This window comes from Quercus lobata, chromosome 6 (assembly GCF_001633185.2).
Source record: "Quercus lobata isolate SW786 chromosome 6, ValleyOak3.0 Primary Assembly, whole genome shotgun sequence".
In the NCBI taxonomy this organism is placed as follows: Eukaryota; Viridiplantae; Streptophyta; class Magnoliopsida; order Fagales; family Fagaceae; genus Quercus; species Quercus lobata.
In genome coordinates this window covers 29,447,392-29,468,510 of record NC_044909.1, presented here as the reverse complement: position 1 = coordinate 29,468,510, position 21,119 = coordinate 29,447,392, and the positions used below count along the sequence as shown (strand labels likewise).

Sequence of the window (21,119 nt, the reverse complement as noted above, 5' to 3'; positions counted from 1 at the left end):
CTGTTTTATGGTGGTACTTGGTAACCGCACCATTTGATAGATTGGTGGCAACTTCTCTTTTGTTTTTTTTCCCTCTCTCATATTCAAAGTAAAGAAAGTACTAATAAATAATAACTAGTATAAACTTTTTGCTGTCTTTTCTTGATAAGTTTACTCTGTCCGTTCTTAAAAATGTTCTAATTGAGGAATTTTAATGTAGTTGTAACCTTAAAAGGCTACCACCAATAATTGATTTAATTCCAAAACCAACAAGCTTAGGTCTAACATATAACGTTTGTCTAACTTGTCATGTTGCATACTAATTAAATCTGTCAACACTGCAGAAACATTAAAATGGATTAATCAACCAGGAAAAAAAATATTTGTCATGATTAATGAGTAACAAGTAACACAGATGAACTCAAGGTGTAACACAATCAGATGGAGACCACCACATCTCAAGAATTGGAGATCACTAATTCTATTTCACTCTTCTTTATTCGACCAAAATACACTTATTCAAAATATGGGTGGAGGATTTTGTGCCTAATTGATGTCATTATTGCTTTTACATAAAAATTCCAACACCATTTGCTAGTGACTGAAATTTCTAAAAAAAATAAAAATGCCCTTTAATTTCCTCAGTCCTAACTGTACTTCTAGGTAAAAAGGTGAAGAAAAGGTGCATAACTAAAAAAAATGTCATGCCCAAAAAAAAAAAAAAAGAAAAAAAAAGAAAGGAAAAAAGTAGGTGGCAGACAAAAACTAAACAGAAATAAAAATTCTGAAGTGGAAAGATATTTCAAATAGACGTTACTTTGTCTATATTGTCTCTGCTACCTTACTGTGCTCTCAACCTCCCTCCCTTAACCATCCTCTTATTTAGCAAAGCTCCAAACGTCACAGGTCTGCTATGATCTCTCTCTTCTCTCAAATGCATGCTGCCTCTTTGTTGCATAGATTGACTCATAGGTTTGACATCTGAGTTTTAGAATTTGGTTTCTAAGTTCCTTGAGTTAAAATATGGTAGTGGCTCGCATGCTATTTTTCCAAAAGCGTTGTCTATCTTTATTTCTTTCTTTCTTATTCTATATATATACTTAGTTGCTTGTTGACTTCTGTTTAATTAAACCTCAACAACTTGTATAACCAATTCTTGAAGTTTGTCTTAATTTTGATATCTTTCTTAAATCTTAAATTTATGTTTTTATTTTCTCACTTACTTCTAGACAGATGTTGCAATCTTCTGTTTCTGATAAATCAGTATGAGAGGAGCAATGGGTACATCCCCTCAGGCTGTTGAGGCTAGACATCGTTTGTCTGCATCAATGTGAGTTTATTCTTCTTTCCTTTGCATTATTTAGAATATAATAATTATTAAAAAAAAAAATGCAACTTTAACCATGAAATTTTCCAATTTTTATGAAGTATTATTTCTGGTTAGATTACTACTTAGGCTCGCTGTCCACATGTTTTGATTCAATGCTTACAGAAATCATGACATGACACTTTCGAACTATAAAATGCTTACATTAAAGGGCATGCCATTTTTCTTTTTATCTTGAATCTTTTTGTAATTATTAATGATTGAAGCTATTAACATGATATGATATGAAATATGTCTCACATTTTGTCATAATTTTTAATTGAGATCTTAAAGTTAGCACTTCTTACAAGCTCCTTTATTTTAATGGTTCCTTTATTATTAAGAAACAGTTTATGCTTCAAAATAATTATTGCATTAGTTTTGCAGTTTCAAAATTTTCTGAGATACACTGTCATTTCATCAGATAAGTATTAAACTGTGTTATTAAGTTGATTGTATATTGGGAACTGGTTTGAACAATGTGAATATTCAATCACATTGCCTAGGTGGGAAATAAACATTCTGAGTCTTGAGTTTGATGCATCATAATTGTGTAAGTTGAGAATTCTTGAAAAGATCTTTGGGTATATCTAATCTTAGTGCCAGCTTTCTCCAGATAAATTCCTGGTATAGCATTGATTCAACAGTTCTGCATTCTGAGCTTGACAATTTTTTCCTTTGTTTGGATCTAAATCTTCTTTAAATTTTCAAAAATTGAACAAAGATTGGACTTCTAGTTTTAGGTTGGAATTATATCTGAAAATTATGAACTAACAGATGTTCTCCACCACGTCTGATTTAATATGCATGCATGATGTGTGCTGATAACAACAATGAATTAGTCAGTATTAACACTTCCAACCAGGCTAGCAATAGGAAATTTACAAATTTCTTCCAGAAATTACATATTTGCAGAAATTATATAGGTGTGAATATCACACAAGTACTATTTATAATGCTAGTGAAGAAATGGAAGTGAGAAGCTTCTAGATGTGTTTGTGACAAAAGCACAAAAGCTAGGCCTATACAACAGGAAAAAAAAAATAATATAAAGGAAACTACTGGATGTTGGAAACCTGACCAATATTAACTAAATGTAGGCTATACTGGAAACATATGAGAGAAATTGTTCCTGGAAAAATAATATTTACTTTTAAAGAAAAAGGTAAGAACTAGGAAAAAAGGAGCATTTGAGATAGGGACTATATATTTTTGGAAGGAGAATATTATGAAGAGTAGGAACTCTGTGCCAAAGGAATTAAAATGATCATTTGAGAGGTGAAATTGTACTATCTTTGAAAAAGTTTTGTGAACAGTATAAACTCAAAAGAGAATGACCAAAGTGATTATTTGAATTGTTAACATAATTGATTCTAACTCCATTCCAAAGCATTTGAATTCATGCATGAGTTAAGTAGGTTAAGTTCAGTATGTTTACCTTTTTTTGTTACCCTAATCCGGATGTTGACATTTTATAAAATTCTCACTTATGGGGGAAACAAAGAAAATTAAGTAAAAGTAGCATCAATTTAATGTTTGTTCTAAAGTAGTTGTCAATTCCCTGTCTTCCATGTTTTCTTCTATTTGTTTGTTCTTTGGTAATACAGCCACTTGAAGCTTTTTACCATCTCAAGTTTCAGCATGAATGTCATGAAGTGCCTTCACCATTTCAGTTACCCAGAATGTCATCAATTACACAAAACTTGTATTAATTTTTTTTTCTTATTTATTTACTAATTTGTTATTGAATTTACAACTTGGAACAGTGAAGACGTCTATAAAAGAAGAACAAACAAAAGCAAAGCTAAGCCTTTCCATATTTCCTTTCAAGAAAAAAGTTCAAGATGCAAACTTCCTCTTCTGAAATTTGTCTTACTAATTATTGTATCTGGCACTTTTGTAACACTCCTATACTCTCCAGAGGTTTACAATAACAATCAGCCAGTACATGCTGGTTCTAGGTATGTACTGTTCTATTCTTGAATGTGATTCTACTGATATCTGAATTTTTGCTATGTCATAATTTTTCCATTTCTTCCCCTTGGGAAAAGACTAGAGCCAAGGTACACACACAAGAATAATATTGTAGTGTGGTGTAGTAGGGAAAAAGATGAATTACATGTTGGAATCAAGATTGTCAGTAAAATTCTTGATGTATTTGTAAAATCATGCTATGCAATTCCACTATTTTTTGTTCACACTTTAATCACTTGCTGACCTGATTTTCAATTGCGAAACTACATTGCACCAATGAAATCAAATATTACTAACTGGGTTATAGGTATAATAAGTTGGCACTTGTAGTGAAGAAAAAATTAAGCTACTGACTAAAGCAATATTTAAATAATGCAGGCCTAGTTTTGTGAACAGCTGGATATGGGGTGGATCAGATGCTCGTTATATATCAAATCTTGATATTGACTGGGATGATATTATGAAAGTTCTTGAGAAGTTGACTGATAATAATGAAAATCAGGGAATTGGACTTTTAAACTTCAATGAGAATGAAATCAATCACTGGAAGCAGCTTATTCCTGATGTCAAAACCGTTGTTCTGCACCTAGACTATGCTGCAAAAAATGTGACTTGGGATTCCTTATACCCAGAATGGATTGATGAGGAAGAAGAATCTGAAGTTCCCATTTGCCCATCTTTACCAAGGCTTAAAGCTCCCGGAATACGGCTTGATCTCATAGCTGTTAAACTTCCTTGTCGAAATGAGGGGAATTGGTCAAGAGATGTGGCTCGGTTGCACCTGCAGCTTGCAGCTGCTGGTTTAGCAGCCTCTGCCAAAGGCTTTTATCCTGTGCATTTGCTTTTTGTTACCAGTTGTTTTCCAATACCAAATCTTTTTACTTGCAAGGACCTTGTTGCACGTGAAGGAAATGCATGGTTATACAAACCACACTTGAATGCATTGAGAGAAAAAGTACAGCTCCCAGTAGGTTCTTGCGAACTTGCACTTCCTCTCCGGGGCAATGGTCAGTACAAATCTTGCATTTATATAGTATCCTTAATACTCTCTTTCTCTCTCAATTTTTAATAGTACCATGGAAGTATTAGCTCCTTGGCATGACAGTCTCAAGTGCACACCATAGCCACACTTGACTGGGGTTCTGTGTCATTGCTTACTAGTCATCCCTCAACATGTTGACGATATGCATGATTGTTGCCAGCATCTCTCTGAATCATAACCTGGTAATTTTAGTTTTTAGAGGCCTTTTATCCTGCATTATGAAAAAAAGCACTATAGTGATGCATGATGTAAGAACTCATGAACCACCAAGGCACACAGCTAAAGAAAACACAATTGAACTTGAGTCTCACAGCACTATAGCAATTTGTGTTAGAACTTAGAATATTGATAGAGTGATTTATTATTCTATGTGTTTTGGTTGAATTTTTGTAATAAATAATTAAACTAGACATGCTACACACTCAATTGATAGGTATTGACTTGGTCATATGGTTTTCCATCTTCATTTTAATGTTATTAATGCACAAAAAGTTTTATCACTGAAATTAAAAAGATATATATATATATATATATATTTCCTTCAAACATTTATTTAAATAGAAATCTAATGCAATCCTGGAAATACAGAGATGGTTTACACAGAACATGTGCACCGAGAAGCATATGCAACAATTCTCCATTCAGCTCATGTTTATGTTTGTGGAGCTATTGCTGCTGCCCAGAGCATCCGCATGTCTGGGTCCACCCGAGACCTTGTGATACTTGTAGATGAGACAATCAGTAGATACTACAGAAGTGGACTTGAGGCTGCAGGATGGAAGATTAGGACAATCCAAAGGATAAGGAACCCCAAAGCTGAGAAAGATGCATATAATGAATGGAATTACAGCAAGTTCCGGTTATGGCAGTTAACAGATTATGACAGGATCATTTTCATTGATGCTGATTTGCTTATACTCAGAAACATTGATTTCTTATTTAAGATGCCACAGATTTCTGCAACAGGGAACAATGGTACACTTTTTAACTCTGGTGTAATGGTTATTGAGCCATCAAATTGTACTTTCCAGCTTTTGATGGATCACATTAATGAGTTTGAGTCCTACAATGGAGGGGACCAAGGATACTTGAATGAAGTTTTTACATGGTGGCATAGGATTCCAAAACACATGAATTTCTTGAAGAACTTCTGGATTGGTGATGAAGAAGAGGTAAAGCAAATGAAAACTAGGCTCTTCGGTGCTGAGCCTCCAGTTCTGTATGTCCTTCACTATCTGGGTGTGAAGCCATGGCTGTGCTTCCGGGACTATGATTGTAATTGGAATGTTGATATATTCCAAGAGTTTGCCAGTGATGTGGCTCATGAAAAGTGGTGGAAAGTACATGATGCAATGCCAATGCTGTTGCAGCAGTTTTGCCTGTTGCAATCAAAGCAAAAGGCACAACTAGAATGGGACCGTAGGCAAGCTGAGATAGCAAACTACACAGATGGTCATTGGAGGATTAAAGTTAAGGATCAACGTTTAAAGAAATGCATAGACACTTACTGCTCCTGGAAGAGCATGTTAAAGCACTGGGGTGAGACAAATTGGACAGATGAGGACCCTTTTACTCCAACGCCTCCTGCAATTTCAAGAGCATCTCTCTCTAGAATGTGAGTTGTAGATTCTATTCTTTCTCATCAAACCTTTGCCTTCAGTATCTGTGTCCTCACTATGCTCATGCCTTCATCATGTAAATCGCATAGTTCCAAGGACTTCATTTTTTTTTTCCCCATCTTTTTAATTCCTGAAAGTGTTTTTGACCCATTCTTTACTCTGGGTATAATAGACTTCATCACCTTTGATAAAGTTGATATATTTACAGTTACAGATTATTACCAGAATTACTAGTCATCTCATAAGAGAAAGCTTCCTGATTTTCCACTGTTTTATATAATTTCTCACTGTTCCATTTAGGCAACCTTATTTTCAGTTACCAATTCACGACATTGAGATTCAAATTGACATGAACTTTCATGTCCACTTGATTACAAGTATCAGAAGAGCCACTTTCAGAATGCTATAAACTAGAACATAGGTATTGCAGAATTCAATGCTGAGCAATTGAATTTCCAAGATCCACTTTACGATATTTGAATAATAATTTACCAATTTTCACAAAGAAAAGACGGAAGACATCGCAAGGCTGTCAAAGATAGTTCAACAAGTAAATACAATGAGAACACCTCTTTCAATAATAACTACTTATTCCCATGGATCTAATTCAAATTTATGATCCCATAAAACAAAAAAAAAAAAAAAATCAAATTCATGAATCATCCCAAGAATTTTTCTTTTTGATTGTATAATTTATACTTATTATGTAATGCACACAAAACAAATGGTTATTCTATTTTCATATCAATTAAATCTTAAAGTACTGTACTTAAGTGTGTGTATATATATTGTTCATTTTGGTAATTAACACCCCAAATTACAATTTTGATATGTGTTAGTCAAATACTCAATTTTTTCAAAAAACATTTTTTATCGGCTTTTACCAAACACTCTACTTAAAAAAAAAAAAAAAAAAAAAATTCATATTGCACTTTATAAAACCGCTATTTTTTCAAAAAACTGAATTTTAAAAAGCTGCATCAAACTTACCTTAAGTTTCTTTTCTTCAAATGGACCCATTCCTATAGATTGACTTGTCTTGGTAGAAGAAAATGCCCTAGATGCTTTTCCATGACCATTGCCATTATACTTTTCAATACACCAAATACTAATATACTCATTGGGTCACTCTCAGTCTCAATTCCGTTAAAGCCATAGTCCTAAGTTTAAGGATGCTGAGAATGGCAAGCTCAAACAAAGATGAACTCAACCTAGTTTGAAACCGCCCTTAAATAAATAAAGTTGGGGGGGGGGGGGGGTGGAATGCACAAAATCCAATGTGATTTCTTAGTGAAACACAATTAAATTTTGAATTTAACACTTAATCCCTTGCCGTATTGTCATAAAAATAACAATAAATAGCTCATATGAGAACATGTGCCTATATTTAGATTTTTTTTTTCTTTAGAAACCCTATAATTATAGTGTAGATTAGAGTCATTTTAGCGTTATTAATAAGGGTATTTTTGTAATCATGCTATAAATCTAAAGATAATTATATGCTAAGGTGGGACCTCACCAATAAAATCCTAAAGCTTGTTTTCTTTACCACCGTGCACCCTTGGTGCGGTGATCACTCTACAAGTATAAATACTTGTGGAGTGTGGGGAGTAAGGGTCGGGGTTTAAGTCTCTAGGACGGAGTTTTACACACATATACACTTAGATTAAGTTAGAGTAGAAATTCTATGTTGTAAAAAAAAAAATTATTATTAGGATGATGGAATCCACAGATCTCCTTGAATGAAATTCTCAACGGAATACGTTTGAATTTGTTCTGCAGGAATTTGGTTACTCCAGTTTATCCTTCGGGGTGGAGTAAAACCCGGTCCAGAATTCTGAAATTCCCCAAAATAAAGCGTTTTCAAGGCAAAATCGCCGGAATTCCATGGCACCCAGCCTTGTGGTGAAACAAGGTCTTGTAAGCTGCTTTGTATGTAAACTGTTCTGGCGTACTCCTTCCATGGCCTCCCCAAGTAATTGCTGTGATTTTGAGGTTTGCTAGGGCCATGGTACAACTTCATGTATTCCTCGGTGCCGTTAATCAAACAATTATAAAAAACATAACCTGTTGTTTGGGCAGGGTCTGTTCTGCCATGTGCAGTCATGTAATTCTGTTTGTCTTTTTCTATAGGAGCTTGCCGACGTTTGACTATGATTTGGCAGTCTTGGAAAAAAGCCGCAGCGTTTCCAAAAACAAAATCCACGTTGCCGACGATGCGGCATGATTTGTAGAATTGGCGGAGTGACTGAGTAAAGAGAGTATCTTGATTGCCTAGGAATTCACAGTTTTCAATGACAGATAAATCACTGCCTAATTTGAAGGCTACTGCTTGGTGGGATTGGTTGTCTTTATCAACACCGGCTGTGTTCTGGAATGTGATACCACTGGCCATGAATCCATCGCCAAGAACGGCTGCTCCGGGCCCAGCAACATGATTAATTAATTAATTAATTAATTTTATAATCAAAACATTAATTAGAATCATCATCAAATTAATATGAGAGACTTACCAACTGTAACACTATTAGAGGTAGTAATCTTAGGCCTGAGGCCCGAATACAAAGAGCCTGTAATGACGGTTTTACCTATTCCATCTCCCAAAAACACGACATTCTTCTTCTCGAACGGAACTATTACTATCTCCTCATAAATCCCTGCCTTAATTCTTATCACAAACCTCTTTCCATCAGCGGTGTTGTTGGGCGCTGCGTTCACCGCATCCTGCACCATCTTATAAGACCGATTCCTTCCGTCCTTACTCACCGTCACGTCCACCTCCAAGTTTGTTGGAACCCCGCCTTTAAACCCCGCAATTCCAATTCTAGACTTCTTCATTGCCCCCCAAAACCCATCACGCTCGGTCCTTGGCGGAATCCACGAAGCGGTGTTGTTTCCAAAATGATCATATGAAAACAACAGGCTCAACGCGTTGCTCGTAATGTTTGTTAACGAGCCCACCAGCGAAAGCGTCTCGGTCACCAACTTCGTGTAGTTTACTTTCGTGAGACCTAAGGCGCAGCCGGTATGGTGAAGAAGAGAATCACTCATCCAAGCTCTAGCGCTTTTGAGGTTGTCGTGTGGGAGAAAGTCATTGGTGGTAATAGAGATCCGGTATAGTGAACTTTTGAGACCTTCAAGACAGTTGTCCGCGGCTCTTGTGAGGTTTTGGTCCCCTGCGGCGGAGTTTCGAATGTCGTTCACCTTTGATTGGACTGTACGGGCAGTTTCAAAGGTGACAGAGAGTGATGAGTAGATGAGCTGGAGAGGAGTCGGGTTTGGAGGGAGTTGTTTGGAATTGGATAACGAGCTCACGCATAGGTCAGGGAACCGAGTAGCTGCTTTACAGAGTTGTTGGATAGAAGAGGGAGGTGTAGGTGCAGCATTGGTGTTAGAGGTTGATTGGTCATGCTTCGAGGCAGAGGAGAGAGAGAGGAGGGAAAGGAAGAAGAAGAAGAAGAGACTAGTGGACCTCATGGTCATGGTCATGGTCAAGGTGGGTGATATATGAGAAGAAGTAATTAATTAATTAATTAAGGTTTTCTGTGATGATGAATGAATGTAGATTGTCATGGTGAATGTGTGTGTATATATATATATACATATATAGTATGGCGATGTGGATGATAGAATTAGGGTAAAGATCATGGAGTATTTAACAGTTGAATAATTCTATTCAACTGAGAAATTAGGGGAAAATGGTAAAATTAGAAAACTGGCTTCTCGGGGTTTTTGTGTGTGTGTCTGACTGAGTCACCGGGCTCATTTTGTGTGAAAAAGTGTGTCATATTGTTTAAAATAGAAAAGGGGAAGTTAGAACTAACGTTGGGTGGGTCAGACTCATTTGATTGGGTGGGTCAGCTGTGTAATTAGTTGGTAAGTTGAAATTGTCTTTTTTTTTTTCTTTTTCTTTTTTTAATCATTACCATTACTAAATTATAGTGTCTCCAGCTTTTTTTTACTTCACTTTTAGCTATTTTTTATTGTGTTTCGTTTTTTAGAATCTTATTTTTAGCAAGTGTTATTTGTCTCCCAAATTTTTTTTTTGGGGGTTAGAAAAGTCATATAACTAAAATTATATATAAATAATCTCTTCAGTTGCTACATAATAGGTCGGAACAAGATAGTTTCAATCGTATTTGGAGTCAAACTTGTTCCAAATAAAAATCAAGACAATTGAATGATTTGAAAAATTAAATTTCTTTAATAAAGTAATTGCATAACTGCAAAAACATCTTCTAGATTTTAGGTTGGTTGTCAAAGCACTCCTTGAAGTTTCAATTTTCATATTCTTTAAATTGACCTTTAGGACTTACTTTTATTAGCATTTATGAACGGAAAAATCATGTGACTATCACATAATGTAAATCATGAGTTTTTTTTTATTAAAGTGGTCATGTGATGGTAACATTTTTTTTTTCATAGAAATTAACAAAAATTACTCTCAAGGTTGATTTAGTAGATACGGAAACCTTAGGAAGTTATAAGAAAGAATTGAAATTCTAAAGGGGTATTTTTGCATTTTAACTTAAAATAATTATTTAAATTAGCATGATTATGAAGCTGCTTGGGATCTAATATTTTTCTTTAAATTATATTTTTGAAACAAAATTTCAACACTAAAAATATCACTATTTTACAGCTCAAAAGGACACTATTTTAACTCTTAAAATTTCAAAACATAGTTTTAACAAAAATTTTAGATTCCTAATTAATATCAAGATAGTACTAATTAAATTATTATTATTATAATATTATTTCCCAAATTTTGCAATCAGTAACTTAAAAAAAAAGAAAAAAAAAAAAAAGAAAGAAAGTTGATATCCTATCTTAGTATTTATGTGGTAGATTTTCTAAAATTTATCTCAAGAGCATTAACCATTTTTGGTCGAATACATATACATTTTTGTGTTTTTATGGTAACTTTTTTAGATTTTTAAAATGATATCTTATATTACCTACAATAAAAAAAATTAAATATTTTTCTTTGAGAAGCTTTTAAATTTCTTTTTATTTATAAATCATATATACTTAGAGGTTGGGGGATTTAAACGTGAATATTTCCATTGAAAATATCGGGAAATCCCAACTAGTTGAGTTAAAAAATTCTCGGCTTTTTGAGAAACCTAACCATTTAATAGTTGAATATGTTTTATTAAGTGCATTTTTTTAAATAAAAGCTATAAAGGTTTTTTATTTTTTTATTTTTATAAATAATTTGAGAATGATTTATTTTTAAGTGTTTTAATATTAATGATTTATTTAATTTTATATTCACGAACAAATGGTGAAAAATTAAAAAACCAAGTAATACATAGTTATGATCATGGTGAGTAGGGCTGTTCACAGGTCGAGTTGGAGATTGAGTGTGGAGTTGACCTATACTTGACCCGATTGAGTCGGGTGATTGAGAATTGGACTCGTATTGGACCAAATATATGGGTTGGACCTGGCATTTCAGGTCGGTTGGGCGGGTCAAAATCATTGGTTTGGCGAGTTTGGGCTACAAATTAGGCAACAAAATGAATCAAACAAATTATCAATAAATGAACCAAACAAATGATCAATAAAAACACAAATCAGATAAACGAAATAAAAATGTGTTAGGGTTTCAATTTTTTAAAGTTTGGGTTTCAATTTTAAGTGATAACTTAAATCTATGACCAAATAAATCAAATCAATAACTATAAATCTTTGAGTTTTAAGTCATTTGAACAAACGATAAACTCATATCTCAAAATAGAGAAAAAAAAAAGATGAGAAAGGAAGAAAATGTACTAAGCCTTAACCAATTTTGATTGGAATAGAAAGAAAGTGAGGTAGTGACATGGTGATGACAGAGGCTGCTAGAAAGGAGTCTAGAGACCAAAGAGAGCATGAAAAGTGCAAAGTGAAAACGAGAGAGAGAGAGAGAGAGAGAGAGAGAGAGATTCAAATTTTATATTTTTAGTTTGAGTTTTTGTTTTTTATTTTGCGTGTAATTCTCATACTAAGTGCAAGATAATTGTATACAACTTGCCTAGAAACTAATGAGATATGAAATAATAATAATTTTGGAAGATAGGTGGTAGATTTTCTACCAATGAGGGGAAGAGACGTGGGAAAAAAAAATCTTAAACCTTATTATTTTGCCTAAAAATTGGTGAGAGTTGAAATAAATTTAATTTTTGAAGATAAGGCTGTAGATTTTGTACCAATGAGAGGAAGACATATGGGGGAGAGAGAAATTTGGAGCACATTTCAATATACTTCGATCAGGTCGGTTTATGCGGGTCTCAATTCCTTTTACTTGCCACTCGAACCAAAGTTTTGGTTTTCAAAGGAAAAAGACCCGTATCCGACCGACTAGGCCATTCGGATCCACCTGCTAGGCTTCGGTTCGATTAGATTCAGTCAGTTTGGTAGGGTCCCTGGCCCATTGGACAGCCCTAATGGTGGGTGTGATGTCCTTATATATATATGGGAAAAATGCTCATTCACCCCCAAAACTTTCAACTACCAGCTAAAAGACCCTCTCAACTTTTATATTGGCCAATTTACTCCTTAAACTATTCACAATTGCCAAATCAATACTTTTGTTAGCTTAGAGTTATAAAACTAACAGAGTAAAATCACGTGAGATACACGTGAGATTAAAAAGTAGAGAGACGTGAAACTTAATGTTATTAACATGAAACTTAATGTTATTAACGTGAAACTAATGGAAAGAACTAGAGACACCGGAGAAAGGAGAGAGACGTGGATCCAGAGCCACCGTGACAGGTAGCTCCATCATATCGCTGCCAATGTCTGGTCGGCGGCTTGTGCTTCCACCGCATTTGTCAGCCACACCTAGTACGTTTTTTTTTTCTTTTTCTTTCTTTCTTTTTTTGCTGGTATTGGTATTTAAATCTACAAAGAACCCTCTGTGGTTTTTTTTTTTTTTTTTCATGAGTGAATTTCTAGGAATTTCTTGCTTTGGTTTAATTTTTTGGGGTTGGGTTTCTGTGAGCTCTAGTCTAGTGAATGTGTAGGTAGCATACTCAACTGAAAAAAAAAAAAAAAAAAAAAAAAAAAAAAAAAAAAGAGTGAAGTTACAGACTGTCAGACCAAAAGCGAGAGGGAGAAGCCTGAAAAAAACTTTACTCTGTTTTCTTAAATTTCATTGACCGTAGGCACCAAACGATCTAATGTGGATCAAGCGAGGGTTGGGGTTGGGTTTAATTTTTTGGGGTTGGGTTTTGAAATAACTAAAAACTTTGGAACTGAAGAAAAAAAAAAAAAAAAAAACTTACTCTGTTTTCTTAAATTTCTTAGATATCTCTCTCAGGCATTTAATCAAACAGTTGTAGGTAGCATACTCAAAATTAGACTAGAGCTCACAGAAACCCAACCCCAAAAAATTAAACCACACCAAAAAATTCCTAGAATTCACTCATGAAAAAAAAAAAAAAAAAACAGAGGGTTCTTTGTAGATTTAAATACCAATACCTAGAAAAAAGAAAGAAATAAAGAAAAAGAAAAAGAAAAAACAAACGTACTAGGTGTGGCTGACAAATGGCGGTGGAAGCACAAGCCGCCGACCAGACATTGGCAGTGATATGATTGACTACCTGTCACGGTGGCTCTGGTTCCACGTCTCTCTCCTTTCTCCGGTGGCTCTGGTTTTTTCCATTAGTTTCATGTTAATAACATTAAGTTGCTACTTTTTAATCTCACATTCACTAGACTAGAGCTCACAGAAACCCAACCCCAAAAAATTAAACCACACCAAAAAATTCCTAGAAATTCACTCATGGAAAAAAAAAAAAAAAAAAAAAACAGAGGGCTCTTTGTAGATTTAAATGCCAATACCTAGAAAAAAGAAAGAAAGAAAGAAAAAGAAAAAGAAAAAACAAACGTACTAGGTGTGGCTGACAAATGGCGGTGGAAGCACAAGCCGCGGACCAGACATTGGCAGTGATATGATGGAGCTACTTGTCACGGTGGCTTTGGTTCCACGTCTCTCTCCTTTCTCTGGTGGCTTTGGTTCTTTCCATTAGTTTCACGTTAATAACATTAAGTTGCCACTTTTTAATCTCACATTCACTAGACTAGAGCTCACAGAAACCCAACCCCAAAAAATTAAACCACACCAAAAAATTCCTAGAAATTCACTCATGAAAAAAAAAAAAAAAAAACAGAGGGTTCTTTGTAGATTTAAATACCAATACCTAGAAAAAAGAAAGAAAGAAAGAAAAAGAAAAAGAAAAAACAAACGTACTAGGTGTGGCTGACAAATTGCGGTGGAAGCACAAGCCGCCGACCAGACATTGGCAGTGATATGATGGAGCTACCTGTAATACCCGGAAAAAAATAAAATAAAATAAAATGAGAGGTCTTTAAGTAAATTTATTTATGTGGTCAACTTTTATAATTAATATTACTATGAGGTTTTTAGAAAATAAGGTTGAAACCCTAGTTTATATAGTCTAATTTTAAGCGTATATTGACAGATGTTTTGAGGGAGAAGACTACCCAAAATACTGAAGTAGAGAAGATTTGACTGCACAATAGAGGTAAGAGCCTAAAAATCTCTACTTGTCAAATCTAAACTTTATTTAGAATTAGAATATTTTATTTATGTGAGTATTTTAATCAATGGTGAAACTATTTATTTATTCAAGGATTTTAATGATGCAAACGAAGAAAAGTTTAGATTTATATTTCGGTAAATTGGACGCTACAACCTGCAGATTTTTCTGTGCTTAGCATCTAAAATTTTTATGTATATATGCTCCAATGCGATAAGTAGCTGGAAGTTGTGGATTTTAGGTGTGAGGTTTAAGGTCAACTTTCTGCATAGTTGGTTGTTTAAGGAACTGTGCCCAAATTGATAGAATTGGAAAAAAAAAAAAAAAAATGAAGAGGAAGGAAACTGTAAAGTAAGAGTAGTACACGTCCATGTCATCCTTGAGTGACATAGTACTACACTACTCCTAGGTGCTAGCTTAATCTTGTAAGTGGTGGGAGAATATATATATATATATATATATATATATATATAATATTATGATTAGGTGGAGTTTTAAGTGTGAGATAAGCAGACAATTATGAGAGATTTTCTGATACGTTATAAGTCTTTCTTGAATTTTATGAATATTGAGTAGATGGAACTTGTAAATTGTTAGGTGAAATCTAAAGATTTTAGAGAAAGTGTTGGAGAGAAGTTTTTGTGGTGAGCTAGCTGAGGTAAGTAACCTTATCATAATTAGTTTTGTCTCTGCATAATTTAATTACTGAAAATTGTTTACAGTTGTTACTATTTATTTCTATTGTGTTAATGATTTCAAGTAAAGAATGGATAAATTCCACAAATAAATATGAGCATTGAATATATACTTGATTGCTTACTAGTCATCCCTCAACATGTTGACGATATGCATGATTGTTGCCAGCATCTCTCTGAATCATAACCTGGTAATTTTAGTTTTTAGAGGCCTTTTATCCTGCATTATGAAAAAAAGCACTATAGTGATGCATGATGTAAGAACTCATGAACCACCAAGGCACACAGCTAAAGAAAACACAATTGAACTTGAGTCTCACAGCACTATAGCAATTTGTGTTAGAACTTAGAATATTGATAGAGTGATTTATTATTCTATGTGTTTTGGTTGAATTTTTGTAATAAATAATTAAACTAGACATGCTACACACTCAATTGATAGGTATTGATTTGGTCATATGCTTTTCCATCTTCATTTTAATGTTATTAATGCACAAAAAGTTTTATCACTGAAATTAAAAAGATATATATAAATATATATATATATATATATATATATATATATATATATTTCCTTCAAACATTTATTTAAATAGAAATCTAATGCAATCCTGGAAATACAGAGATGGTTTACACAGAACATGTGCACCGAGGAGCATATGCAACAATTCTCCATTCAGCTCATGTTTATGTTTGTGGAGCTATTGCTGCTGCCCAGAGCATCCGCATGTCTGGGTCCACCTGAGACCTTGTGATACTTGTAGATGAGACAATCAGTAGATACTACAGAAGTGGACTTGAGGCTGCAGGATGGAAGATTAGGACAATCCAAAGGATAAGGAACCCCAAAGCTGAGAAAGATGCATATAATGAATGGAATTACAGCAAGTTCCGGTTATGGCAGTTAACAGATTATGATGGGATCATTTTCATCGATGCTGATTTGTTTATACTCAGAAACATTGATTTCTTATTTAAGATGCCACAGATTTCAGCAACAGGGAACAATGGTACACTTTTTAACTCTGGTGTAATGGTTATTGAGCCATCAAATTGTACTTTCCAGCTTTTGATGGATCACATTAATGAGTTTGAGTCCTACAATGGAGGGGACTAGGGATACTTGAATGAAGATTTTACATGGTGGCATAGGATTCCAAAACACAAGAATTTCTTGAAGAATTTCTGGATTGGTGATGAAGAAGAGGTAAAGCAAATGAAAACTAGGCTCTTCGGTGCTGAGCCTCCAGTTCTGTATGTCCTTCACTATCTGGGTGTGAAGCCATGGCTGTGCTTCCGTGACTATGATTGTAATTGGAATGTTGATATATTCCAAGAGTTTGCCAGTGATGTAGCTCACGAAAAGTGGTGGAAAGTACATGATGCAATGCCAATGCTGTTCCAGCAGTTTTGCCTGTTGCAATCAAAGCAAAAGGCACAATTAGAATGGGACCGTAGGCAAGCTGAGATAGCAAACTACACAGATGGTCATTGGAGGATTAAAGTTAAGGATCAACGTTTAAAGAAATGCATAGACACTTACTGCTCCTGGAAGAGCATGTTAAAGCACTGGGGTGAGACAAATTGGACAGATGAGGACCCTTTTACTCCAACGCCTCCTGCAATTTCAAGAGCATCTCTCTCTAGAATGTGAGTTGTAAATTCTATTCTTCTCATCAAACCTTTGCCTTCAGTATCTGTGTCCTCACTATGCTCATGCCTTCATCATGTAAATCGCATAGTTCCAAGGACTTCATTTTTTTTTTCCCCATCTTTTTAATTCCTGAAAGTGTTTTTGACCCATTCTTTACTCTGGGTATAATAGACTTCATCACCTTCGATAAGGTTGATATATTTACAGTTACAGATTATTACCAGAATTACTAGTCATCTCATAAGAGAAAGCTTCCTGATTTTCCACTTTTTATATAATTTCTCATTGTTCCATTTAGGCAACCTTATTTTCAGTTACCAATTCACGACATTGAGATTCAAAATTGACATGAACTTTCATGTCCACTTGATTACAAGTATCAGAAGAGCCACTTTCAGAATGCTATAAACTAGAACATAGGTATTGCAGAATTCAAGGCTGACGTTCTTAATGGTAAACAGACTTTCTATAAAAGTCCATAAGTCCTCCCACCCGAACTTGACGAGCAAACTTGTGAAGTTTATGCAGTGAGCCAATGATTGTTGGAATACTTTATCCATTCATAACCTTGTTCCATTTTAATATCATTCATTATTACAAGCTACTCTGCTTTTAAAAAAAGGACCAGACAACCTGGAAATTGATTACCAATTTCACCGTCACACCAAATAGCGGAACAGCCCATTATTGCTTTCGTTAGTGGGTAAGTATACTCGTTTCATCTTGAGAAAAGTAAGCTATAAAGCCCTACATAATACAAACTCAAGATTTCTGAATTGATTCGTAGGATCAACGACTTCTACTATGCTTTAGACTATAGCAGTTTCTTAGGGAGTTATAGAATCACTAGTACCTAAGAATTTCATTCAAAAGTGTGTACGTACCCTTCAACTAACTAGTTTGCATATAGCTTATCAAAAAACTAATTTGCATATAGGATACACTTTCCCAAGGAAATACCATGAAAACTGGCAAAAGCTCAAGTCATAGAGGAAATGAAAAGGATTAAAGTTATATGTTGACAAATGTATTTATATTATAATATAAAACAAACTGGCAAAAGCTCAAGTCATAGAGGAAATGCAAAGGATTGGAGTTATATGTTGACAAATGTATTTATATTAAAAAATAAAACAAAGAAACAAAGAAGAAGGGAAACATGCTCCAACAACTTAAATGTAGTGTTGGAAGTTTTACAAGTCATAAGTCCGTGAGCATGTAGAGATGATTTCCAGGTCATGACTAACATAAAATTTCTGCTAGGTTTGCAGTAATAAAGTAAAGCAATTGTGTTTGAAGTCATTTTAACAAGGAAGCAGGTCCACCTGCATTTCATACAAAATTGAGTTTGAAATCTTTGAGGTTCAAAGAGTTCTGATCATTTAAAATGATGAATTGCTGTGACTATATTGTGTGTACTCTATTTTGAAAACTAAGATTGCCTATTATAACATTTTGATGGCCATCAGCAGTAATGCTCCTTATTAATTCTTCCTAACACATCATAAAGAAAATGTTTGAATTTAAATAGTTGAGAACGAATCAAATTATTATGTTTTTTCTATATCAAATCAGCTCACTAATTTTCTTAGACAAAAAGTCTACTACCACAACTATTTCCACAACTTTTGTTATAACTCACTTGAGTGGTGAGTCCATATAGGTTCACAATTTCATCACTCACAACTTAGTCAAAAGTTGTGGCACCATATTTATTGATTTCATAGGTCAAATTCAAAATTGCTCCTTCCAAGGAGTTTATTTAACTGTTCTATAACATGAATCCTGATAAACAATGTCATCAAAAACCATTGTTCTCTACTTGAAATTTTTTTATTACTGTAAATTGACACATATGTGGTACCATGCACATATATACACACACATATATAAAGATAATCCACAGGAATATATAGCCAAAGGTATTTTATTTTCACAACTTTTTCTCTACCCTTTACTATGTATATTATCAATTGTTAAATTGTTTACAAGTACTATGTTGGGGGACCACAATTTGACTCCTTACAACCACTCTAAAAACAGACTCACGTGGTGTGATGTCGAATACCATAAAAGATTTGAGTGTATCTTTCTCATCACCAATTGGTTTTTGAGGTGAAATAGTATAGTTCACGGTCCAAAAAATGTTATTAGAGCCATGGTCATGGGTTCGAGTCACGGGAGCTACAACTACTTTAAAAACAAGCTCGCGTGATGTGATGTCGAAGATCATAAAAGATTTGAGTGTGTTTTTCTCATCATCAATTGGTTTTGAGGTGAAATGGCATAGCTCACGGTCCGACATACTCCACATTCACATTCAAATTCAAATTAAATGACAATTTAAGTATTTGACTTCGCCACAGCCAGTCCAGCCATCATCGTAGCTTTCTCATTACTTGATTGGCTAATAAAGTTCGCAACCACCACCACCCCTTGAATACTCTTCCACACATCAAGCAGCCTTTGATTCAAAGAACTAATCTTCTAATATAAACCCTCCTGCTTTTTAGCCATATATGAAATCAGCACTGCATGTATCCCAATCTTCAAATAAACCGCATAGCTCAGCTCAGTAGGTGACCATTGAGGTTATAGCACTAGCTCGCGATCCAAACAACTTGATCGATCTCAAAGTTGTATGCACTATATATGCACACCATGTATGCCTCAATCTCTCTATCTTTTAAAACATATATTGAGCATAACTAATAACAAAAGGATAATATTTAGTTTACAATACTATATTTAGCTTAGATAAAAGGATCATTAATGTACTTACTAAGATACATGCTGAGCAATTGAATTTCCAAGATCCACTTTACGATATTTGAATAATAATTTACCAATTTTCACAAAGAAAAGATGGAAGACATCGCAAGGCTGTGAAAGATAGTTCAACAAGTAAATACAATGAGAACACCTCTTTCAATAATAACTACTTACTCCCATGGATCTAATTCAAATTCATGATCCCATCAAAAAAAAAAAAAAAAAAAAAAATCAAATTCATGAATCATCCCAAGAATTTTTCTTTTTTATTGTATAATTTATACTTATTATGTAATGCACACAAAACAGATGGTTATTTTATTTTCATATCAATTAAATCCCAAAATATTGTACCTAAGTATATGTATATATATTGTCAATTAACATCCCAAATTACAATTTTGATAAGTGCTAGTCAAACACTCTATTTTTTCAAAAAACATTTTTTATCGACTTTTACCAAACACTACTTAAAAAAAAAAAAAAAAAAATTCATATTGCACTTTATAAAACTGTTATTTTTTCAAAAAAACTGAATTTTAAAAAGCTGCATCAAACTTACCTTAAGTCTTCTTTTCTTTAAATGGACCCATTACTATAGATTGACTTGTCTTGGTAGAAGAAAATGCCCTAGATGCTTTTCCATGACCATTGCCATTATACTTCTCAATACACCAAATACTAATATACTCACTGAGTCACTCTCAGTCTCAATTCCGTTAAAGCCATAGTCCTGAGTTCAAGGATGCTGAGAATGGCAAGCTCAAACAAAGATGAACTTAACCTAGCTAGTTTGAAACCACCCTTAAATAAATAAATAAATAAATAAAGTTTGGGAGGGGGTGGAATACACAAAATCCAATGTGATTTCCTAGTGAAACACAAAATTAAGTTTTGAATTTAACACTTAATCCCTTGCCGTATTGTCATAAAAATAACAATAAATAGCTCATATGAGAACATGTGCCTATATTTGGATTTATTTTTTTCTTTAGAAACCCTATAATTAGTTATTTTAGCATTATTAATAAGGGTATTTTTGTAATCATGCTATAAATCTTAAGATAATTATATGCTAAGGTGGGGCCTCACCAATAAAATCCTAAAACTTGTTTTCTTTCTTCTCTCTTGTCTCTCTTATTTTTCTCTTCTTCTCACCTCTCTCTTAACCCTAATTTAGATATTACTAAAAGCTGAAGCATAGCATTTAATGTTGTTACGCTTACATTAGCAGCCATGTTACTTCTATCATCTTTGCTAAATTTTTCCTAGAATTTTAAAATAGTTTTTATCAATTTTAAAATACTGATAAATATAAAATATTTTACAGCCCTATCTCCATCATAAAACCCATTTCTTATACATTTAATTACACCATAAAGCCCAAACCCAAAGCCTATTCAACTGATACCTTTTAAAACCCCCTGTTTTCACGGTATCAACCTTTTGTTTTCCTACACGGTTTC

At 34.0% G+C, this 21,119-nt stretch overlaps 2 protein-coding genes and 1 pseudogene across 8 annotated transcripts; 2 read left to right on the top strand and 1 right to left on the bottom strand.

The window, feature by feature from the left end:
- Positions 1–797: 797 nt before the first annotated feature.
- Positions 798–6,193, top strand: LOC115994379 (UDP-glucuronate:xylan alpha-glucuronosyltransferase 1-like). Of its 6 annotated transcripts, none has more exons than XM_031118506.1 (5): positions 798–885; positions 1,213–1,309; positions 3,112–3,306; positions 3,698–4,326; positions 4,950–6,193. In XM_031118506.1, exons 2-5 carry the CDS (start codon positions 1,245–1,247, stop codon positions 5,978–5,980), a joined length of 1,920 nt encoding a protein of 639 aa, XP_030974366.1. In that variant the 5' UTR covers positions 798–885; positions 1,213–1,244; the 3' UTR covers positions 5,981–6,193. The 6 variants fall into 6 exon arrangements, with proteins under 6 accessions (XP_030974366.1, XP_030974364.1, XP_030974365.1 ...); XM_031118504.1 differs by having other exon boundaries at positions 1,209–1,309; XM_031118505.1 differs by having other exon boundaries at positions 866–951; positions 1,209–1,309.
- Positions 6,194–7,691: 1,498 nt separating this feature from the next.
- Positions 7,692–9,519, bottom strand: LOC115950873 (probable pectinesterase/pectinesterase inhibitor 51). The gene is made up of 2 exons (XM_031068147.1): positions 8,494–9,519; positions 7,692–8,395 (listed from the first exon to the last, which is right to left on the bottom strand). The coding sequence occupies exons 1-2, from the start codon at positions 9,467–9,469 to the stop codon at positions 7,692–7,694; spliced, it is 1,680 nt and encodes a 559-aa protein (XP_030924007.1). The 5' UTR covers positions 9,470–9,519.
- Positions 9,520–15,354: 5,835 nt separating this feature from the next.
- On the top strand, positions 15,355–17,089 carry LOC115950543 (annotated as a pseudogene). The gene is made up of 2 exons (XR_004083067.1): positions 15,355–15,418; positions 15,851–17,089. The product of XR_004083067.1 is annotated as a UDP-glucuronate:xylan alpha-glucuronosyltransferase 1-like (transcript).
- The last annotated feature ends 4,030 nt before the right edge of the window (positions 17,090–21,119 follow it).